Source organism: Mauremys mutica, chromosome 6, assembly GCF_020497125.1.
Source record: "Mauremys mutica isolate MM-2020 ecotype Southern chromosome 6, ASM2049712v1, whole genome shotgun sequence".
Lineage (NCBI taxonomy): Eukaryota > Metazoa > Chordata > Testudines > Geoemydidae > Mauremys > Mauremys mutica.
Genome location: NC_059077.1, coordinates 107,239,427 through 107,263,443, shown reverse-complemented (window position 1 = coordinate 107,263,443; position 24,017 = coordinate 107,239,427). Strand labels below are relative to the sequence as shown.

General features: G+C 44.1%; 1 protein-coding gene across 1 annotated transcript in view; it reads left to right on the top strand.

Moving 5' to 3' along the window:
- Positions 1–24,017, top strand: part of UHRF2 (ubiquitin like with PHD and ring finger domains 2) — a 154,513-nt gene that overhangs the window by 119,198 nt on the left and 11,298 nt on the right. The window contains exons 9-10 of the mRNA XM_045020492.1: positions 1,301–1,405; positions 21,136–21,242. Of these exons, the coding sequence (XP_044876427.1) occupies positions 1,301–1,405; positions 21,136–21,242 (212 nt within the window). The remainder of the gene's footprint in view (positions 1–1,300; positions 1,406–21,135; positions 21,243–24,017) is intronic.

Sequence of the window (24,017 nt, the reverse complement as noted above, 5' to 3'; positions counted from 1 at the left end):
AGGATATGTCTCTCTACTTAGGCCCTGACTCTCAACTGGGTGGATGGATGAGAACACAATCTGTATCCTCGACGCCTTCATCCTCAATCCTAGAGTCCTGTATTTACTGCTGATCTGCTCAGGATCATACCTGGTAGCATTATTAGTGCCCATGTGGATGAGCAGCCTGGGATAGGGGTTGGGGGATGATTTAGTCTTGGCAACCTTTCTGTGACATCTCTGATATGGGCTCCATGCAGACAGCACACCTGTGGGATGCTATATCAGGTGGGCATATGGATGTCTGTCTCCCTCAGAAGGGAATCACTGACCACCAGCACCCTGCTTTCTTTTCTGGGGTGTGGTGAATGTGAGCCTCCCAGCATTGAGAGAATATGGCTCCTCCTCCTTAGCTATTGGGGTCTCCTCCTTCCCTCCTGTTGCCAGTACTGCATACTGGATCTTGACCGTGATGGATGGGGGGTGAAGCACTGTCTGCTGCCCAAGGTGACCGGCAACCTGTCTCCTCCCTATAGAGCTGCCAATTCTCCTTCCTCCTCTTGTGTTGTTGTAGTCATCTGAAGTTGGTTAGTATTCTCTGTCCCAGGAGTTTCCATGTGTGTCTTGTCAATTAAGTGCTCATGCTCCTAGATAGATGCTACCCAGATGAGCCACTTCCTCCTGCTGCTCACCTACCTGTTTCCTGAAGGACTCCCAACAGACACCTAACACACTAGTGGGTTCTCCTGCCAGACCATGTTCTGAGCAAGTCAAGACAGGGCCAAGGTGGAAGCTTCCAGAGTCAGGACACAACACGGTTTCTGTCCCACTGTGGGCTCTTCCTTGTAGAGTAGCTGCAAGTTAGGGTTCTGTGGTTTTCCTTTCCTTATCTCCCTACTCTCCTTTTGCTGGCAGACTCAACTAGCTAATTCTCTTAGTCTTACCAGCCACATCACCCATAGTCTCATCACCCCTAGTCTCACCAGCCACATGTCTTACCAGTTATTGGGAGCCTGAATGCTTTTTAAAGCTGGGCCTCACATAGTGCTGGAATGGGTGATTCAACCCCTCTCTCTCAGCCACCTCTAATCACTGCTCAGTGAATTGGGCCCTAGACTGCCTTTGTGACTTCGTTCCTCCTAAAAGTACATAAAATCTTCTCTTCCTCAAGCAGTTTCTTATTAACCTTTTATGCAGACTGCCTCTTCACATAGAATTATACTTCATTAAACAATAAATGAATTGTTAAAAATGAATATTGTTGGCCAGTTGCTTTAGGAAGTTATCTTAAAGATTTGCTCCATTTATTTTACTACCAAAGGTGAGTGAAGCAGGCGTTCACAGACCCCATGTTGGTGGAATCCATGGACGGAGTAATGATGGAGCTTATTCACTTGTGCTGGCCGGAGGATTTGAAGATGAAGTGGTATGTTTTTTTATCCAAACCAATGTCAAGACTTCTGTTTTATGAATGTGGAGAGTTAAGTTCATTGCTGTTCCTAAAGTTAACCCTCATAAACAAGGTGTGAGCTCACAGAATAATAAATATTAACTATTATTTAACTTTTGTTTTAATTTAAACAAAAATATATGTTTAAAAATATATCCTTAAAATATATGGTTATTGATAACAGAAGACAACTTCGTGTTCTAATGTAAAGCACTTTAATTACAGCTGAATTTTAGTTTATTCACAAATGCTAATTGTTAATATTCTTATATAGTCTGGATTTATTATCAGCATGTAAAATGTGATGAGCCGGTGACGGTAGGCTTCGTAAATGATGCATTTTAGATCCTGCCCTGACCATCATCTTTATTGCTGTCAAGTTAATAAAACTGACTATCAAACAGATAATCTTGAATTTTCGGCAGTGATGCCTGTAAAATCACCACAGATCTTAATTTTAGTGAGGCTAGGATAAAAGATACAAGGTCTGATCCTGAGATGTGCAGAAGGTCCTTGTCTCCCGTTGATTTAACTGAGAGCTGAGGGCCCTCAGTACTACACAGGAAAATGTTATCACTTTGGATCATCGTGCTCAAACAATGATGATGGGAAATTTCTACATTGGTGACCAGTACATATCAACAGCTAAATAGAGTGACCAAGCTGTATGAAGTATTAGTCTTGTTTGTCCTTGTGTGTGAACAGATTTTCTGTAATCAAAATAATGTTTACACAGGGTACTCCCCCTCCTGCAGTTCTATGCCATCAGGTGGAATTCTGAATCATACAACAGGTGAACATAAAGCAGTAAGCATCCTGGTTTTTTAAAAAAAACATAGGCAGCTGTTAAACATAGGCAGGGGAAAAGGCATTAGACAAGGAAATGAAATAAACATCCTAAATAGCATCAGAATGTTATGTATTCTTTGCCAACAGCGCTTACCCAGCTGCTGCCGCTGCGGGAGTTTGCCTCCGAAGGCATCAATGTGTCTCTGTTGGAGAAGTCACATGAGGAGGTACTTGGTGTTGGAACATTACTACATCCCTGGAGTCAACCCCAACCCAAGCCCCAGGGCACATGGCCATGGCATCCTATTGAGTCAGCTGCTATATGGTCAAAGCTGGGTAGCTGGGGGATGCTATTACTTCTGTTCTTTATTTTTGGCAGTGGTATTGATGTTTTGGAGCCTTGGTATCCCTGGCCCTATCCCCAAACTGATGGTGTGGCCAGGTGCTGCTGTAGATACTGATATTCAAGTAAAGTCATACTCTTGTGGGCTTTTTATTTAGGAAGGAGCAGAGAGGGAAAAGGGAGGGGAAGAAATATTGCAGCTGCTATTCTCAAATGTTTGTATGACTGCCATACATGGTGCCTTTAGGCTTAGTTCCTGTAGCTCTTTAATTAAGGATACAGAGAAAAAAAATCTTATTTAGGTGCATGTTTAGTAATACTGCTAATTTTCTCTTCAGTAACTGCTCGCTGGCATCAACCTACACAAACCAACTTTCTATGGATTTCCAGATGACTTCCACCTTCCCATTTTTCTCAGAGAGGGTTAAAGGAGAAAGATCTCTAACACACAAAGAAAAATTCAAACTCCTTTCTTGTCACTCTTGTCTACATACACCACCCATTCCCTCAACAAAACATTTCCTTAAAAATGGGTGTAGAGGCTTGGAGTCCTACCCCAGCCAGTTCACTAAACAGGACAAAGGAAAGTGGGATTAAGAGTCCAACAGGACTAATCACTTGAGCATAGTTACTTATGTGTAAGTGTTTGCAGAATTGAGTGATAAATTAATATTAGAGGCTATTTTATGGCATGTGTTTTTATAGTGTTTTTCAAATGGTTTCTACTAACCTTCAAGGTTCTTCTCCACACTCTCCTTGTGATTATGAGCAACTGCTTATCACATGAGTGATATTTGGCTTGAAAAAAACTTGTTGCCAGAAGTGGAAATTTACCCTTTGGCTTTCAGTTCTTATCCTTTTATGATGCACAACTGAAAGTGCCCAATTTGCAAACAAACAAATGTGCGTAACTTTGGTCACATAAATGCTATTGAGTTTAGTGAATAAAGTTACTCAGTTGCATCAATGTGGGATCGGGCTCTAGATTTAGAAAGGGTTTTCATCAGCTTTTGCAAAATGAGCAGTAAAATGAAACTTAACAGTCTTGCTGCTTATGCTGAATTTCCATAAAGTTACATGCATCTAAAGTGTTCACATATTAATATTTTTCTTGTGATTGTCTATCCTCGTACTTCAGTGGAAAGGAGTTCAGTTGCTTTAGTTATCCGATTTAAGATGCACTAATTCTAGCTACCTCTGATTTAGATTGCTGTATTTGTTAAAAATAAGAATCTTTCAGTCCTGTTCTTGATATTTTAAGGACTCTAGAACACTAACTTGAAGAAATTATTGCAGAATTTTTTCCATGAATTTGAGCAGTCTAAGGCCTTGTCTACACTAAAAGGAAAAGTCGATCTAAGCTACGCAATTTGAGTTACATGAATAACGTAACTCAGATCGACGTGGCTTAGATCTACTTACCGTGGCGTCCACACTACGCGATGTCGATGGGAGGCGCTCTCCCGTTGACTCCCCTTACTCGTTTCGATCTGGTCGAGTACAGGAGTCGACCGAAGAGCAATTGACAGTCAACTTACTGGGTCTTCACTAGACCTGCTAAATTGACTGTTGTTGCATCGGTGGCCACTCGTCAATTCCCAGCAAGTGTAGAAAAGCCCTAAGAACTACGTTCATTATGGACCAATGTTTGTCAGGAGCCAGTATGACAGATTTTAGACATTACTAATTACTGTAAGGATTTGGATCAGAATCTTCATGATTTATTCCTTTGAAAGCATCTGTGTATCCAATTCAAACTATTAAAGAAGATTCAACATCCTCTCCTTTGAGATGCCAAATTGTCAATCTGTAGTTTTTGCGGTCAGTTTTTGCGGTCAGTTTTTGTGGCTTCATTGAAAGTTTAAATACTTTTTGAGTCAGGATTAAAACTGATGTTTGCTTCCTTTCAGTGTATGGACTTCAAGGTGCATTCTTCAGATGGGTTTGAGGAAGTATTAATCAAGGTGGTTAACTTAAATACTGATTCTGTGTCAACAGTTTAATCTGAAGGAATTTTGTTTTTTCCCTCAAGTGCCCTCTGCTTATTTCCATTTGTGGGATAGGCAGTTCCCATTGTTGAGTTACAGAATCTTCTGGAGAGCAGTGTGCATTGAGGTCACTTATCCCTCCCTCTCCCTCCTCTGTGGGCAATTCTCAGGTTATTGGAGGAGTGCTCCCAACTGCTCCTGGGTTTCTTCTTAACTTCCAAAGGTTCAGTGAGCTCATATCACACACAGTGTCCTCAATTCATTCCTTGTCAGTTTTTCCTTTTCTTCTGCCTTCTTGGGGCTATTTTTATTTTAGTTATTTAGATTCTCAGTTAATTAACACAGGTTTCTTAATTTAAGAACAAAAAAGAAATTATAACCATTTGTCACGTGTGTCATCTGGACACACATGGAGCAGGAGGGCTTCTACACCCTGCTGATGAAGCTCGTCAAGTCCCAGAAATGAAGTCTGGCAATATGCAAGTCCATCATTGACTTTAGAGATTCACTAGGCAAGTGATTCTATTTCCAGCTCATGCAGCATTCAGGTCCATGGTCTTAACATGACTTACAAAGCCCAGTACTGAGATTCCAGCACAGTAGATACAGCAGCGGGGTCCCTGGATCTGTCCAGGTCAACCTAATCCAGCAGTCCCTGAATACCTATAGGTAGACCCAGTTCATTGCTGAGGTCCTGGAACTGTTGACATGCTGCCAGGGTTCTGGCACCATCAATTTCAGTGAATCAGAAGTGATTTGGTGCCCTCTGTATAAGGCACTAAGGTCTCCAGATCCCTCTAGGTCAACCAAGTCAGTTGCCTAGGATCTGGCAGGATAGAATGTGGTGAAGTACTTGATGAAGTCATCGGGTACCCCCTTTGTACATGGCATTAACTTCCCCACAACAGTCTGAATCATGCAAGTCCAGTTCTAAGGATTTGGTACTATTGGCTGGTGTACCACTTGCTTGAAGTGATCTAGCATGAGTATAAGTGGTGTTTGTTCTCTGGATCCATCTGGATTGACAGTCTGGTGCTGAGGATCTGGCACAATTGACTCTGGTGAAACACTTGCATGAAATGATTCAATGCACTGTGGAAGCAGTGTTGGATTAAGGGTCACTTACTCAACAGATGGGTCTAACATTTTTTAAGACAAAACACTCAGCGAGTAGTGATCAGTTACTCACAAGAGGGAAGTTGATCAGGACGACTTCATCACAGTCACCTCCAGCATTGGACAGCTTCAATGTTCCATTGTTACACAAACTTATTTATAACTTTTTGTTTTTTCTTATACATATGCATTATTAGTCTCTTATTTCCATATTAACTCCCCTCCCCCAGCAGGCTTATTGTTAGTTCAAATCAGTCTTCTAGCTTTTTAGTACTTTATTTTTTCTTGTTCTCACAGACAGGATTGCTCTGCAGTTTCTTATACATGCATAAAACTAAACATGATTACTCGGCAAGTTTTTACATGAACACAGTTCTATTTATTTTTATGCTGTTAAATGATATCAGAACAGACTCTTAAAATCCACAGCAGGCTTCTGTCAGGCGTAAATATTCCTTCATTCCCAACAAATGGCCCTAAGGTCCCTGGTTCTATTGGTGTCAAAGATACAGCAACATGATTCAGAAAAAAACTAGTTGAAGTGTCTCTGTACCTAACTCTAGTGGTAGGATCCTCCTATTCATCTGAGTTAACTTAGATTGATGCCAAAGATACAGCACTATTAACTTAGGTAAACCACTGTTCAAACTGGTTTGCTGTCCCCAATGTGCAGGTCTCCAGGTTTGCTCAGTTAAACCCAGTCCAGTGCTGTACTGGTGACAGCTCTAAGTATTAGGGAAGTTTAAGGATAAATCTACTTCCGCTTTTTTGGTGTGGAAGTTCATGAATATCAAATAGTGGCTGTGCTTCCCCATCAGATGGACAGTGCTTTCATGGTCTAACAATATGATGTATGCAGAGCAGGAGCTCTGTTACTATCAGTGAATGGGGATGCCAACAGGCTCCAGCAAATGTTGTAAATTAACAGGGTCATCCAGACTTGCTGGTCTGAAAGCTTTGGAATGTAGTATTGTCAGTTATCTTTTTAGTAAAGCACTCCATTTATGAAAACGATATTAGAACTGAAAAAGATATGTTGAAGGGGGTAGTTGTAGTGTCTTTCTGAAAATGGCATGCCTATATTTTTATTACATGGTTTATTTGTTAAAGGGGCTCCAAACCAGCACCCCTGAACTTTAAAGAAGTTGGATCCACATTCTGATCTTGAACTTTTGGCGAAGGATGGGACACAAACAATCTAAATTGTTGAATTGCTTGGATTGATGTGCAAACTGATTCCAGTTTTAGTAATGTGATGACTCCTCTTTTAAACAACTTCCATTCAGAAAAATAAGAAAAATCTCAAGGAGAGTGCAATCTACAGTTGTCTGCTGCTTTTACTTAAGCTATGTCTACGCTGCGCACCTTACAACAGCATGGCTGTGCCGCTGCAGCTGCGCCGTTGTAAGGTGCACTGTGTAGCCATTCTTTATCACCCAGTGAGAGCTCTCCCGGCAACAAAATAAAACCACCTCCAATGAAGGGCAATCACTTCGTCACCGGGAGCGTGGCTCCCACTGACGAATCGCTGTCCACACGAGCGTTTTCATCGTTACAACATTTGTCCTTCAGGGGGGTGTGTGTTTGTTTTTTTCCACGTCCCTGAGCGACAGAAGTTTTAATGACAAAAATGACAGTGTAGACAAAGCCTTGGTCAACATTTTCAGAGTTTAGAGCCACCTCCTTACCAGCCAATAATAATTTTTCTGTTCTGAAGCCTTCTTTTTAGCTGAATGTGTCCAATCTTCTGCGTGCAGTGTTGTAACCATGTCAGTCTCAGGCTATTAGAGGGACAAGGTGGGTGAGGCGTAGTATCTTCTACCAACTTCTGTTGGTGTGAGACACAATCTTTTGAGTTTACACAGAGCTCTTCTTCAGGTTCCCCTTCCTTATGCTAGGTGGAAATCTTGGGCTTGATTCACCACTTTTTTGCTAGTGTAAAACTAGTGAATCTGGTTCTTGTATTGCATCTAAGAAGCTGGTAGAACCAGGTTTTTGTTCTAGATTAGGTCTGAGTTTTTGTTAGGAAATCTGTTACTGAGCTTTGGTAATCAAGAAGAATATTTTAAAATTACTTGTACTAAATTCTGCTTATTTATCTAGTTCTGTGTCTAGATTAAAGACTAAACTGAAATTTGGGTGAACTGTACAAGAGAAAAATTGGAGGGAGTAACAAGAAAGAGTCTAACATCTGAGTCTTGGAAAGTTAAAAAGTATAAAAGAATCAAAATTAAGTATGTAACAGGAACAAGATTGAAATAATAAGGTTTGATTTAATATATGCCATGATTCACCATGTTATAGTAAGAGATAATAAGATCATCTGAAGTTCTGAATGCCTCTCATAAGCTTCCTTCAGTTCCCAATTCAGTAGGAGTTGTGGGAACTTATTCTTCACTGAACCTGCTCAGTATCTCAGTAGTGTGTCCATATTAAGACAATGCAGAATTTATGTAGTTCAGAAGTAAATTGAATTTAAAATGTGTTATCTCTTATAATCAGGACAATTAAGTGGTAACTTTACAGAGACAATATAAGGGGAGAGAGAGAGAGAATGCTTAAAGAAAAGAAAGGGAGATGCCAAAAAGAATTTATAGTCAATGGCAGAAAGTGCTAGTTGAAGAAAGTGGTTTCAAGCACAGAAAAGTGCAGGAGCAATGAGGGATGGATGAGTTACCTATTTAAGTTGGGAAAATGACTGTCCGATTTTTTTTGGTCCTATTAGAGTACATCCAGAATACAGAAAATACATTTTCTAAAGGAGGATTTCAGGCCTCCTACCCACAGATTTGTAACGTAAAACTGCTAAAGAGCTCCCTTTTGATATCTGTCATCTTCAGAATCTTTTCTTCTTCGAATAGTGTCCCTATGGGTGCTCCATTCTAGGCGTCTGTGTCCCTGCTCCTCGGATCGGAGTTGTGGTAGCAGTGTCCATTTGGCGTGCACATGCACTCTCCCTGTCTCATGCTCTGCTCTCTTGCTATATAGCACTGTGTGGGCAAACAGTTCCTTCTCAACTGCTCTTGGTTTGGGATGGAGCCTTAAGCAGAGCTTATTACAGAGATTCTTCTTAGTGTTTTTTCTTGCTAGTTTTTCCTTAGTAGTAATAGAGTTTGTTAGTGTTAATACAGCCTTCTCTTTTCATGTAAAAAACAAAATCACTTATAAAATAGTTATCTCCTTAGCCTATATTAGATTTCCCTAGCCCGTCCCATTTGGAAAGTGAATCCTGAAAGGAGTATACCTGGTTTCCTTGGATTTAAACGTTGCCTCTTCTGTTGAGAAGCCATTCCTTCAGCAATGGCCATTCTTGCTGCATTCACAGCCTGAGAGAGGCGCACATGCCTCAGAAGTGCATGTTTTGTCTCAAATTAAAATCCAGAACCAAAAAGAGCCATGAGCTGAAATTAAGACCGCTCATGATTGAAAGCTCAGTCCAACCGGCCCCAGGGCCCGGGACCTCCCCTGGACAGTGGTTCCTGTTGAGGCCGATCCCATCATCATTGTCAGATCAATACTCTTCAGTGACTTAGAGGAAATCCTTAGATTCCTCTCAGAAAGTCTCGAAAAAGCAAGCTACAAGTTCTCCAAGCAGGGAATCGGCCAAGAGAAAGAGGACCCCGGGATGGTCAATAACTTCACTACTGACTGACGTGACTAGGTACCTATGAGGTTGCAGGATCCTCCCAATATCACCGGTAAGCCTAAAGACTCTAAGAGGGCAGGCTTGGGCAGAATAGTACCTTCAGGGGAAAGGAGTGGCAAAAGAAGACCCAGTTCCTCTAAAACGGCACCAATGGAGTCTTGTAAACAATTGGTATCTACTACATTGGCACCACAAAAGGCTACTGCAACACCTGTTGGCCATTCCTCGGAATGCAGAGGGCATGCAGTACTGACCGTCGTGTCCACTTCAGTGGTGTCTACTCAGCTGGCCTCAATGGCTGTTCTGATACTACAGGAATTTCAAAGACTTAATGATATTGGAGACAGGCTCCTGAATCACCCTTAGTAGGCACTGGCATAATCACAGTATGAGTTATGCCCAGGTCCCTGGATGTCCATGACTGCTCCACCCTGTTAAGTGACAAGGAAGATGTTGGGGCTGACCTATACTCAGTGTCTGTACCGGGGTCTCCATTACAACACCAGGGAGCTAACCAGGTGGAAACTCATGTGCCTTCAATCTACCACCAGAGTAGAAGAGACCCACCTAGTCGGTATGGACACTGTTGGATGCTCCCACCCCTGCCTTTTCCACACCTCAGTGTCCAAATTGGGACCCAAGGGTGTCATATGGACAACAATTTTTGAGGGCGTCTAGCTTACCCAAAGAGTTAAAGGAAGGCAATCTCCTGCAGCTTCAATAGTCAGACCTCCTAATCCTCAAGAGGAGACCTTTGAGGAACAGAAGGAGAGACTAGACAAAAAAGCCACTCCTGTGACCAACATTTTATCATCATCTCCTGATAAGTCAGTCATGCCTCTGCCACCAACTGTGGCAGATGACTTCAAACAATTTCAAGACCTCTTTTAAGAGGGTAGCAGATTCTCTGCAAAACCCGCTTGAAGAAGTCAGTGTCACAGCACAAACTGCTTGACATCCTACAGACGTCATCAGCAAAGATTTCACTCCCCATCAATGGGCGCTGCTTGATTTGATGAAAACTGTATGGAAGATACCAGACATGGTACCCCCAACATGTAAAAAGGCAGACAAAAAATATTATGTGCCCTCTAAAGTGGGGAGCTTTTTATTTTCTCATCCTCTAATTCACTGGTCGTTGACTCTGTTAATGAACATGGCAGACAGCTCTAGGCTAAAACGACACCATACAATAAGGACTGAAAATGACTGGATTTATTTGGACGTAAATAATATTCTTCAGTAAATATTCTACAATTTAGGATCACTAACTATCAAGCTCTCATGGTAAAATAAAACCATACCAATTAATTGAAATTAAATACCTTTATTGAACACATCCCGTTGGTCAGAAAGAGAAATTCTAGGCGATCGTTGCTGAGGGTCAGCTCCTTGCGAGGACAGCAATGCAGGCTTCTCTGGATGCTGTTGATAGAGTTGCATTTTCCATCTTCGCGGCAGTTGTTATGAGGAGAGCATCTTGGCTTCATCTCTCCGGCTTTCTAAAGAAGATACACGTCATGGTGGAGGGACCTCCCTTGTGAGGGATCTAAATTGTTTGCAGAAAGAATGGAGGAATCACTCCACATGTTGAAAGATTCTAGGGCTATGTTACATTCTCTGGGTGTTTATACTCCAGCCCCAAAAAGAAGACTCAGTAAGTACCAGACGGCACAGAGATCCTGGCCTACTCACTTTCCTTCTCTCCAGAGACATAGGATCCTCAAAGGAAGAGGCAGAGATTACAAAAACAGAGACCAGCTGCCCCACAGTCATTGACATTTGCAACCTTATACATCCAATTTTGATGTGTTGGTCGAGGCCCGGTCTCATTTGCTCCAACAATCCAAACATCTCCACCAATCTTACTACTTTTCATCAAAACTAGAAGCATATAACCTCAGACAAGTGGGTACTAGAGATTATCTCCAAGGGATATTCAATCCACTTCACATCCCTCCCTGCCTCTCTTCAGGGACTTTTCTCACAAGCACCCTTAACACGAAGAAATGTACCGCTTCCTAAAACTAGGTGCCAGAGAACCTGTTCCCCCACAACACAGAGGGAACGGTTTTTATTCCAAATACTTTCTGATACAGAAAAAGAACGGTAGTTAGAGACCCATTCTGGATTTAAGGGCGCTCAACTGCTTCAATACAAGACAATGTTTCAAGACTGTTACTTGGGCAGCAGTAATCCCATCTCTGGGCCAAGGGGACTGGTTCTCAGCCCTCAACCTACAAGATGCTTACTTTCATAACACAAACCACCCATCACACAGGAGGTTCCTAAGATTTACTCTAGGTCAAGATCATTTCCAATACAAAGTGCTCCCATTCGGTCTATCATCAACACCCAGGGTGTTCTTGAAAGTCCTTTCTGTGGTAGCAACACACCCTCACAAACAAGGTGGCATGATATTTCCATATCTAGATGATTGCTAGCTCAAAGTACGTACATTCACCTACACCTTGAGAGACATAAACAACTATAGCTCTATTCCTACAACTAGGTCTATAACTAAATACCCAAAAGTCCACTTTGACCCCACTGCAACAGCTGAAATTCATAGGAACCTGCTTAGATGCAATAGAGCTCAAAGCCTTCATCCCATCACGTGGTTCAACATCTTAGCCAGCTTATTCTCGACAGTTCAGGCCAGTACACGGATTTCAGCCAGAACCTGTCTGCAACTACTGGGGCACGGAGCGGGTGGGCACCTTTGTCAGAAAGCCTACAGGACTCCACATGCGTTGTCTTCAAGGGTGGCTCAGAAGGTGTATATCCCAAGAAGACACAATTTAAACAAACTTCTGTCAATCTCCTCAAGAATCAAAAACTAACTCAACTGGTGGGCAGATCCTCACAAAGTATGTGCGGGAGTCCCCTTCACTCAACCACCCCTGTCATTGACGATGGATGGCATCCCTAATGGGATGGGGGGCCCACTTGGACACCGACACCTACACTGTTCGGGGCAAATGGTCCACTCTCGAATCCACACTACATATCAACTTACTAGAGCTCAGAGCAGTCAAAAATGCCTGCTCACACTTCTTACCAGTGATCAAAGACAAACATGTAAAGATTATGACAGACAACATTGCATGCATGTTTTACGTAAACCGCCAGGGAGGAGCAAGATCATATTCCCTATGTGCCAAGACAGTGAAAATATGGAACTGGTGCATTTGTTACCAGATCAGCATCTCAGCAACTTTACCTCCTGGGCATACAGAACACTACAGCAGATATTCTCAGCAGAAAATTTTCCAAAGATCATGAATGGGAAGTAGACACTACCATCCTTCACAACATATTCATACATTGGGGAACTCCAAAGATAGACCTGTTCGCCATAGCCAAGAACAAGAAATGCTCTCAATTCTGCTCCAGGGAATGCCTGGGTCACTTTTCTCCCCAGATGGAACAGGCATGTGTTATATGCATTTCCACCAATTCCACTAATATCCAAAGTGGTATTCAAGATAAAGAAAGAAAATGCTAGAGGAGTTGTTATAGTTCCAGTGTGGCCAAGACAGACATGGTTTCCATATGTTTTTCAGCTGGCAGTCTGTCCACCATTTACTCTCCACCCTGTTCCTCATCTTCTTTCTTAAGATGTGGGCCAGATCCATCACCCAAATCTGCAAGTTCTCCTGCTCAAAGCATGGCTGCTCGATAGTTCCAAAACTTAGAAATGAATTGTTCTGAGGATGTGAAGGAAGTACTGTTACATAGCAGAAAAATAACTACTTGTCACACATACAAGAAATAGCAGATTTAAAAAAAAATCAGTTAATTGTTACATTTCATAGATACTTACAGAAATGTCATTCAACTTGCTCACAAAAATCAATTGTTTTTAAAAATGTGATCAATAGCACCAAATCATTTTTCATGCTTAAACCATAGAGCTCTTAAATTATATTTACCAATTCTTTATCAGCTTGTCACTATAATTGGTTCAGATTTCACAGAATGGAAACTGCTTTGAAATCCTTGGATAGAAGGTGATACATCAGTGTAAAATATTAATGTCAAAAAATAGAGAATATGATTCCTCTCCAAATGTATTTTTAATTGAGAATACATTATTACATTTAAATTTAGTTGATATTCTCCTGTTTAAAAATTCAAGTATATTAGAAACATTCTGAGACTGCTCAGAGAGCAGATACAGTCTAGACTCTAGGACAAGGTTTTCCATCAGCCAAACAAAAGACCAAGTTAGAATACTAAAATAATCTATGCAACAAAATGCTCTTATCTGTAGTTGAAAATATATTTTGCTTTGTTGTCAAACAAGACATGTTTTTTATATCTTTAAATACAAGAAGTTACAATTATTATGTACTATTTTGAGCATCCCAAAGTGTGTTAAGGATAGTACCGATACAAGTAAAGACATATCCCCTGCCCTGAACATCCTTTGAGCTAAATTCAGACATGACACTACAACTGAGGATAATAAGCTACAGATAGGAAAGAGGAGAAGTAGGGTGAGAGGTGTAGTAGTAGGATTATGCAGTTCTTCGAGTAATTGCTCATGTGTATTCCACAATAGGTGTACGTGCTTGCCACGTGCACCGGTGTCCAAAGTTTTTCCCCTAGCGGTACCCGTAAGGGAGCGCCCCTAGCAACCTCTGGAGTGGCGGCTCCATGGCATGGTATAAGGTGTACTGCGCACCCCCCTCACCCTCAGTTCCTTCTTGCCGCCAGCGAAGGTGCTTAGGAACTGCTCTGCTCCAGCTTTGCTGTAGCTCATCCCCAGAACTCTTCTTGATTCAGTGTATGGTACCTGTAGTTAGTTAGAGTAGTTTAGTTTAGTCTAGCTAGTGCGCCCGGGCCGGGGCATGCCCCACGCCCCGGGTTTTAAGTTGTGCGACACTTGTAAGCGACCTATGCCAGTAAGTGAGCCGCACGCGGACTGTTTACGCTGTTCGGGGGAAACCCATCTCAGCAATTGCTGCAAGATTTGCAAGTGATTTAAGCCTCAGACCGAGAGAGAGAGAGACATTAGGCTCCGGGCTATCCTGATGGAGTCAGCGTTCACCCTGACTCTGGCACACCGCTCCGAGTTTGCACCGGGCACCGCGGTGTCGGTGTATGGTGACCCCTAGGCACCATCTACTAGTTGGCACCGCTCCCCATCCACGAGGCACGCCAAGAAGGCTAAGAAGAGGCCTTCTCCACCATGGCACCGGAGTAAAACTGGGGTAGAGGCTAGACCCGTGTTGGGCAGTCCTCGATCCCCATCGGCCTCTAGGCCTCCGACTCAAGATGAGCGGAGTAGTCCGGCCCATTCGGAGCAGGCTTCCCCGGATGTCTGGATGCCCTCCACACAGGAGGCCCTGCAAACAGCCTGGGACGTTACATCCCTGCCGGTACCAGGAGCACTGCAAATGTTGGCCCTGCAGTCCAGAGGCAAGCCGCCACTGGGATCTCCACAGTCGCCCCTGACTCGGTACCGGTCTCGGTTGAGGGAACATTCCCAATGCCGTTCACCGCTCAGCGACCGTTCCATGCGTAGTCCATGTGGGTCGCCGTTGACTCCCACCAGGTTGTCTGGCTGAGTTCCGTCTGACAGAAACTCCAGGCACCACTCCGCCTTGAGGAGCAAACGCCAATGAGACCGAGGCAGACGACACCATAGGCCCTCGTCTCGGAGGAGCTATTGTAGCCAGTCGTGACACGAACGTCGACGCCGTTCCCGTTCATTGTCTCGCTCCAGGACACTGCCACAACACCGCTCCCGCAGCCTCCGGTGTTGATCGCCGGTGATTCGCCGTCGCAGATCCATCCACTAGATCCGATTGCTGAGCAGCTGTTACCGACGGCACCGGTCCTCCACATCGAGGTCACGGTCTCGAGGTTGGCACTGCTCCTGGCGCCATCGCTCCTCCTGGTCCATGGAAAGCAGCAGGTCATACATCAGCACGGCCATCAATGAGTCAGGCCAGCCAGGCTGAACAGGCTGCTCCGCCAGTGCCACAGTCAGAACTGAGGGTGGGGGGAACACGCAGCGCCCCTTATACAGCGCCATGGAGGTGCCACTCCTTACGGGTACTGCTAGGGGAAAGACTTTTGACCGGGGCATGTAGTGAGCACGCACACCTATTGTGGAATAGAGCAACGCATCTTGAAGAACACCAGTTACAGAAAAGGTAACTGTCTTTTACTCAATTAAGGCATGTATAAAACTCTTTTGGTTTCACTGATTTGTGTTGTTAAAAATGCTTTTGGAGAGGAATCATAAACTGTACTTAGAAAAGCAAATGCAAATACATGTCTCCATTCGAATAATAGTGAGTCCATAACACCAGTCTGACAATGTTTATGAGGCCTTGTCTACACTACAGGACTATTTCGAATCTACTTAATTCGAATTTGTGGATTCGACCTTATGAAGTCGAATTTGTGTATCCATACTAAATACACTAATTCGAACTTCTGAGTCCACATTAACGGGGCCGGCGTCGACTTTCGAAGCGGTGCACTGTGGGAAGCTATCCCACAGTTCCCGCAGTCCCCGCTGCCCATTGGAATGCTGGGTAGAGCCCCCAATGCCTGCTGGGGGAAAAAATGTGTCGAGGGTGGTTTTGGGTAACTGTCATCATTGAACCGTCAATCACGCCCTCACTCCCTCCCTCCCTGAAAGCGCCTGCGGGCAATCTGTTCGTGCACTTTTCTGGTCAGTGACAGCGTGGACGCCACAGCACTGCAAGCATGGAGCCCGCTACGATCCTCGCCGTTTTCTCCTCCTCGCACTTTATCGTCCACCTCTTCCACATTCAGCTGCTGAGAAATTGGGCTACTTTTCAATGGTTCTGCAAGCACTGGGGGACCATAGGGGACGTTTTACCAACATGAACGTCGTATGGCCGGGCAAGGTTCCTGATGCGTGTGTTCTCAGGAACTGTGGGCTGCTCAGACGCCTGCTGGAAGGTAGTTTCTTCCCGTACCACGAAATAACTGTTGTGGATGTGCATTTGCCTATAGTGATCCTCGGTGACCCAGCCTGCCCGCTAATGCACTTGCTCATGAAGCCCTATACAGGCGCCTGGGACAGCGACAAGGAACTCTTTAAATACCAGCGAGCAGCGTGACCTGTGACTGTTCAGTTTCTTTACAGAGAAGCTGAACCTGCCCCTGTTTCTTTACCCAGTTACTGTTGACTCTCCTCTTCGGTTAAATACCCCGTTCTCCCCGTTTCCTCCACTTCCAAGACACGTGTAAAAATAAAATACATGTCACACTGTTACTGAGGAGAGGTTTCTTTATTCATGACTTTTCGTTAAAGGGTCGAAACTGGAACGCAGACTGCGGTGGGTAGGGTGTGCGCTGATGTAAAGACCGCCTCTAAACTCAAGGAATGACAGGCTCCTGCTCCTACAGCGGTCCGCATTGCCGGACTGCTTGTTTCAACGGAGCCTGCCATCCCTCCTTTTTGGGATTCTGTGTGCGGGGGGCTATGTGGCCTTGTGGCGGAGGAGGACGGATACAGATTCCTCTGCTGCGTGACTCAGCGGTCCACGACAAGGACCGCTGTATAAGATCTGTACCTGCCCTCCCCCGCTAAAAAGTCACATCCCCACCGCCCACACAGAACCTGGAAACCACCTCCCATACCGACCACGGTGCCTGCTGACTGCACTGTGTGTGTTACCCGCTGCTGATCCGGCCCCCGTGTCTGTACCCTGCGAAAGGTGCCTGTCCTATGCAATTAGCAACGCACTTCCCCACGCACCCCATTCAAACACAGTCTTCAGTGAAGAAACATGACGGAAACAGTACTTAACAGCAAAGTATTTTTATTACTTAAGTACACAGTTATGGGATGGGACTGGGATTGGGACTTGTTTGAGTCCGGAAGGGAAGGACTTATGCAAACGTAGGGTAGGAGAGCTTTTGGTTACTTGAGCACTCTGCTGGGGTGCAGTGACAGTATTCATGGCCCAGGGCGGGCATCCTCCTGGTTATTTGAGGTGAGGGGGGAATGTGACTTTGTGGCGGGGGAGGGCAGTTGCAGAGATACTGCCGGGGGCTCTGTCCTGCAGCGGTCCTGCAGAACATACACAAGTCGCCGGAGCGTGTCCGTTTGCTCCCTCAGTAGTACAAGCATTGCTTGAGTCGCCTGCTTGTGTTCCTCATGCCACCTCTCCTCCCATTCGCTGTGTGAGCGCTGGTACAGAGAGACTTTCTCCCTCCACTGCCTCTGCTGGTCCGCCTCGGCTAGGTAGCAGCCCACACATTCATCGAAAATCGTGTCCCTTGTCTTTTTCTTTCGCCGCCTAATCTTCGCCAGCCTCTGCGAGGTGGATGCTGTGGCAGGTCTGGAGACAGTGGAAGCTGTGAGATGGGAAACAGTTAGTTAATTCCTTGCAATGATACTTTTTTGCGAACAATTAACTGAGTCTAGGCTGTCTCTGTGAATTTTTTGTTGAGACCCCTGTGCCTGCTGTTGCACAAATCATTTGCGCGGTGGATTCTGGGTAAATGTCGCCAGTCATTCCTTCCTCCGGGAAAGCAATGGCAGACAATCATTTCGAGCACGTTTTCCATGAAATGCCCTGGCACACGCCATAGCGTGGCAACAATGGACCCTATTTTGCCTTTTGTATATGTCACCGTATGTGTACTGGATGCCGCTGACAGAGGCGGACCAGCAGCGCTACACAGCAGCATGCTTATGCTTTTGCATGACAGCAGCGATGGTTACCAGGCATACTGCACCGTCTACCATACCATGAACTGGTAAGAAGACGGTAATAAGATGGTCATGGTTACCTGTCCTTTTGCACTGCGCCATTTGGTGCTGTCATAAGTGCCCCTGGTCGATCAGCCAGGGGCGCAAAAGCAAAATTTGGGAATGACTCCCCGAGTCAATCCCTCCTTTTTGGGTATCTAAAAATAGAATCAGTCCTGCCTAGATTATGGGCAAGTGTACTAGAGAACCACTGTATCATACAACCAGAGACCACAGCTGCTCTCTGTCCAATCCTGCATAAATTTTGAGCTGAACGCTATTCACAGGGTGTGCTCCTGAAACAACCCCAGCTGTTCATTCCGTTCTTCCCCCAGCCTTCCTGGGTTCCAATACCATTGTCCCCCCACTTGTGTGATGAAGTAATATAGAATGCATGAACAAGACACAGGTAGTCGTTTGTGAGAAATGAGTGGAAGGAAGCCTCCAGCTGCAATGATAGTCCAGAGATGACATTAAGGGGTGTGGAGGAGGGAGCCACTCATCCCTCTGCTAGTCCAGGGGCAATTGAATCTTTTCTTTACAATGAAGGGTGGGGGCTGATGGAGCTCAGCCCCCTGTTGCAATGATGAGGACGGTTACCAGCCATACTGCACCATCTACCATGAAAAATTAGCAACAGGCGGCCTTGACCGACCTGTTCCAAGCAAGTTGGTACGGTCGTTATGGTTACCAGCCCTTTTGCACTGCCCCATGTGCCAATAGGCTGATGGTACAAAAAGATGGAAATGCATCCTCATCATCAGCCATCCATAGCGTGGGGGGAGCAAGGATGTTGGTGTTGAGTGCTGCACCATCGCGTCTATCTGCAGCATTCAGTACAGATACGGTGACATGTAAAAGAGTCAACAGAGGATTGTTTTCCCTTTAACTTCTGGGGGTCGGGGGGCTGCGTAAATTGCCGAGCTATGCCCCGACCCACCGCGGACACTGTGTTTGACCCTAGAAGCATTTGGAGATCAGCCAAGAATGCAAATGCTTTTCGGAGACAGCAGGAACTGTGGGATACCTTGCGTCCTCGTTCCCCCCTCCCTCCATGAGCGTCCATTTGATTCTTTGGCTTTCCGTTACGCTCGTCACGCAGCTGCGTGCTGAGTCTGTGCTATGCCGTCTGTCCGTTTATTTATTAAAAATACTTTGGACCAGGCGTAACGTAACATTTCTTCCCCTACTTAGATGCAGGAGTCTCCGAGCGAGATCACCGTGAGGACGGGCACTGAAGGAGATAGAGAGCGCATGCTGCGTGAAATCTAGCACGAACCACGGACCTATGCAGCCGTGCTCTGGGAGGCAGTGCTCCCTGAATACCGCGTGAAAGCCTCGCGCGGAAAAGTGTGCTACCACGGAGCACCCAATAAGGCAGCTCTCCCCAGGAACCTCCTGCTGATGCTTATCGATTAACGGCAGGAGAGCTTCGTGGCATTCTCCCAGGAGGATTTCTGTTCTATCACCATATATACAGAGACCTCCTTTTCACACACTTCAGATTCCTGTTATATTAAGAATAAAAGTTAACATGGTTAAAGCACTTACCGACAGATCCTACCCCTGATTCAGGATCCGGGTTCCTGGCCGGGGAGGGTTGGTAGGGGATCTCCGTGACGGTGATGAATAGATCCTGGCTGTCGGGGAAACCAGCGTTGTAAGCGCTATCGCCTGCCTCGTCCTCCACAAACCCTTCCTCATCTTCCCCGTCCGTGAACATCGTCGAGGAACTGTCCGTCGACACTGTCCCATCATCAGAGTCCATGGTCACTGGTGGGGCAGTGGTGGCAGGCTCCGTAGCGTCCGTTGGCCGCTTTGATTTTTTGGTAGGCTTGTCTGGGGTCCTTGATTTTCACGCGGCGCTGCGTTGCATGACGGCTGTATCCTCTGTCTGGATCATGGCTTTGGAGACCTTCTCGTAGGTCTTTGCATTCCGTTCGTTGGAGCGCAGCTCCGAAAGCACAGACTCCTCGCCCCACACACCGATCAGATCGAAGAGTTCCCGGTCAGTCTATGCCGGGTCCCTCTTTCTATTCAGAGATTACATGAACTCCTCTGCTGGAGAGCTCTGCATTGCTGCCGGTGCTGCGGAGCTCGCCCCGATGTGCAACCAGAACGTCAGATTCAAACCGTCCAGACAGGAAAATGAATTCAAATTTTCACGGGTCATTTCCTGTGTGGCTGGGCAGAGAATCCAAGCTCGGGCTGCTGTCCAGAGCGTCAACAGAGTGGTGCAGTGTGGGATAGCTCCCGGAGCTACTAAGTTCGATTTGCATCCACACCTAGCCTAATTCGAACTAGCCATGTCGAATTTAGCGTTACTCCACCTGCCGGGGTGGAGTACCAAATTCGAACTAAAGAGCCCTCTAGTTCGAATTAAATGGCTTCCTGGTGTGGACGGTTGAGCGGTTAGTTCGAATTAACGCTGCTAAATTCGAATTAAAGTCCTAGTGTAGACCAGGCCTGAGAGAAACTTCTCTTACAGCAGTAAATATAGCTAGAGATTCATGTTAGTAATGCTCTAGTTAATGAAGTTCTGTTTATCAATCCCAGCCCAGTATGGGCTGGATCCTACAAGGTGCTGAGTGTTCTGGCCCTGATCCAGCAGTGCCCTTTTGCACATTCTTATCATTAAGTACAGGTATCATTGAAATATAGTTAAGAACATGCTTAAGTGCTCCACTAGATCAGGGCCAGTGTGCTCAGCACCTTGCAGAATTGAACCCTATTTATCGGCGATAACACATATTTTGCAAATATGATTTCCTACTAAACTTTAATTGTTCTATCTTAATAACACTATAATTATGATCAGTGTATGCTGCCCTCCTTCCATAGTTTTTAAAAGCTAAGGGTTTAATAGTCAGAAGTCTGATGATCATGGAACCTGTAGCTTTGTGTTGGTATAATTTCTAGAAGGAGAGTCGTGTAGGAACGGAGCACAAATTCGTAGTTGTGCGTTAGGGAAATGTTCTTGTTTGTCTGAGCAAACAGGACCCATGAAGCAATGGTGTTTTCAGTTCAGATGCTTTAATTTGGAATGTTAAAACAGAGGATAATCTTCTCCCACAGGATCGAGGCGATGAATTCACTTACACTGGGAGTGGTGGTAGAGATCTTTCTGGTAATAAAAGGATTGGAGAACATTCATTTGATCAAACATTAACACACATGAACAGGTAAGTTTTGAAGAATAAATTAAAGTCTTTCAAAGAACAATACTGTTATATTCCATTAATTTAAAAACTAATTTTTGCTGTGTTCCTTTTATCACCTAAAATCCTTGTAAATGGTGGTACCTCTGGCGATCCACTGGCATTTTATCAGTGTCCTGTTATATTGATTTAAAACAGTAATTGTAGCTGAATAAAATACATTGCTGTATTATAGGTTTAGCTGGTAGCTATGTCTTTGGTTAAGGTTGCCTAACACATTCTACTATAAGATCCTATTTTCAATGGCATAACTTTGCGAAACTTTGAGTGTTCAGACTGAAATTTTCCATGCCAAGTATCTGGTTAAGGCAGACTTACTTATTTAGCTAAAATGGTTAACCGGTTGCAAGAACATAAACCAGGGAATATGTTTTACCCAGGTTAAAAAAAAATCGTATCTGTTTCGCTGAAGTGCTAGTACATCCATGTGAGCAAGGGCATGAAATTAGGCCCGGGGTTGCCCTGATGTTAAGGATATTTATTTTGCTGTCCCCATGAAAATCTGCCTAATTTTGGTCAAGTTATAAGCCTCTGAAAAATTGTAGTTCAGACATGCTCTGTAAAGGCTTTGTGAAGTTTGGCAGCCGTATTCTCTGAAGATTCTGCTTACAGTGGGCATGTTTCATTATCATTACAGCTCCTAGATGCTGACCAGACTGTGCATGCATTATTCCCATAGATCGACTGAGCATAGTGCAGTGAAGAGTTGCAAAGACCAAGTAGGACTTTCCCTGCAATCTCTGCTTCTGGCAGCACAGTTCCACTGTAATGCCAGACATTGGTACTGAGAGATGGGAGACTCCCAGACTCTCAGTGCTCCACCTGCTAGTGCCCAAGCGGTGATGAAGAAGAGAAGGAACAGCCTCACTTGAATACAGAGGGATGTGAAAGGGGGCAACAAGAACTAAGGTGGGAGTGGTTGAGAACATAGGGACAGAGACAGGCTTGGGTGATAGCGTTAGAGGAGTTTGCACAGGCAACCTTAATGCAAGCATTTCTTAGTATTTGCATCCTTGACTTTGTAACCTTACTGTTCTTTTAATTAGTTTTTTGTGTTTAATTGTTACATAGTTGCTGTAGATATAAAACACAGTTTATCTCAAATGAGGATATAAGTAATCTGGATAAAAGGTAATAGATACATTTTATGATTTAGTGCATTCATGTTTTTGCAGTTTAGTGCTGGAACTAGGTCATGTCAGTGTTCAAAATTAATTTTTGGATCTTTGCTATAGCAGACATGGCATTCAGCCTTCTTATTACAGGAAGTCACTCAGTGAGTGGGCATGGATTGAAGCATTTCCCCACCTTTCAACCATGAGTCTACTGCTGTCTTAAAGTGGTCCCTCAGAAAGAGCTGAGGTTGCTTTGTTGTCACCTTTATTTCTAGTTATCAGATGAAGTGGTTGTAAGATAGTATAAATCACAGCACTTCAAAGATGCAATGTTGGGGGGTGGGGGGTTGTACTCACAAAATTCCTTAGGATTCACAACCATTCTTTACCTTATTTACATAGGATTCCAGGCAACATGATAATTCTTTCCCCAACCAGCACAGGATAATAAAGGGATTTCTGATTACATCATCTCTGATGGAACACATCAGTGCCCTGTCAGTTGATTTTCATTCACAAGCAGGAAAACAGATCTGTTATAGCTCTCCTGAGCTATTTCATTAAATGCTTTCACTTGTTCTTTACCTGCACTTTTTCACATTAGCCTTTTCACATCTCCACCAAAACTCAATGTGAAGGATCTCTGTCATTTAAGCAGTACATCCAGAAACATTTCTTTTTGCATTGAAGAAGAAAGAGAAACCTACTAACCTGTGATTTTAACAAAAAAAAATTCTGCTTTTTGATGATTCGTCAGTTTTTCCACAGTACAGCAATGCGTTTAAATGGTCAGCCCTTACCCCCTGGACTCTTCACTAAAGCGATGATGATCCAGATATTCTCATAAAGAAGGAATTTCATCTATCTGTGTGTTGCTAGTCGGTGTTCATATAGGTAGATTTCTTTTACGTATTCCGGGTTGCCAAACTGAAGTATTGCATTTTTTTACAGAACATGGCTGCATTTTTATTATGTACAGAAGAAAGTCAAATAACATATTACCAGCTTTTGGGACAAGATTAGGCAGAGTTACTCAGGAAAGGTGATCAGTATCCAATCCTCTACATTAGCCTCTATATGAGTACATGACATCTTATACTGACCTAAAGTCACTGAGAAGCTTCATTTTGCATCTCCTCAAAAGGCATCTTCTGAATTTAATAAGCTAGTAGTTCATATGGGAAATTCCACCATATTTCTTTTCTGAGTGTTAACCTGACTTCTCTGGTGATTAAACATAAGGGACCAAATTTTCAGAACAAGAAGACTTAGGTTCATGCATTAGGCAACTTAGATATCTGAACAGCCACCATTTGATCACAAACTTTTTGTATGCATAGCAGTGCATGACTTTTTTGCACATAGACCGTAGTACTCTTTCTGAAAACTTGGCCTCAAGAATTTTATATAGTTCAGCGACTGACTTGCAATTATGACAAATTGTAGTCTTCATGGCTAGGGTGCACTTAGATGATAATCATAATAATAATTAACGAACAGACTGCTAATAGGTTACAAACTATTTTTTAAAAGATATTCCAAGTGAGTTGTGCTCTTCAACATTAACCTCATGCTATGACAATTGATACGATTTTGTCACAGTAAAATAATGTATAATTAATGG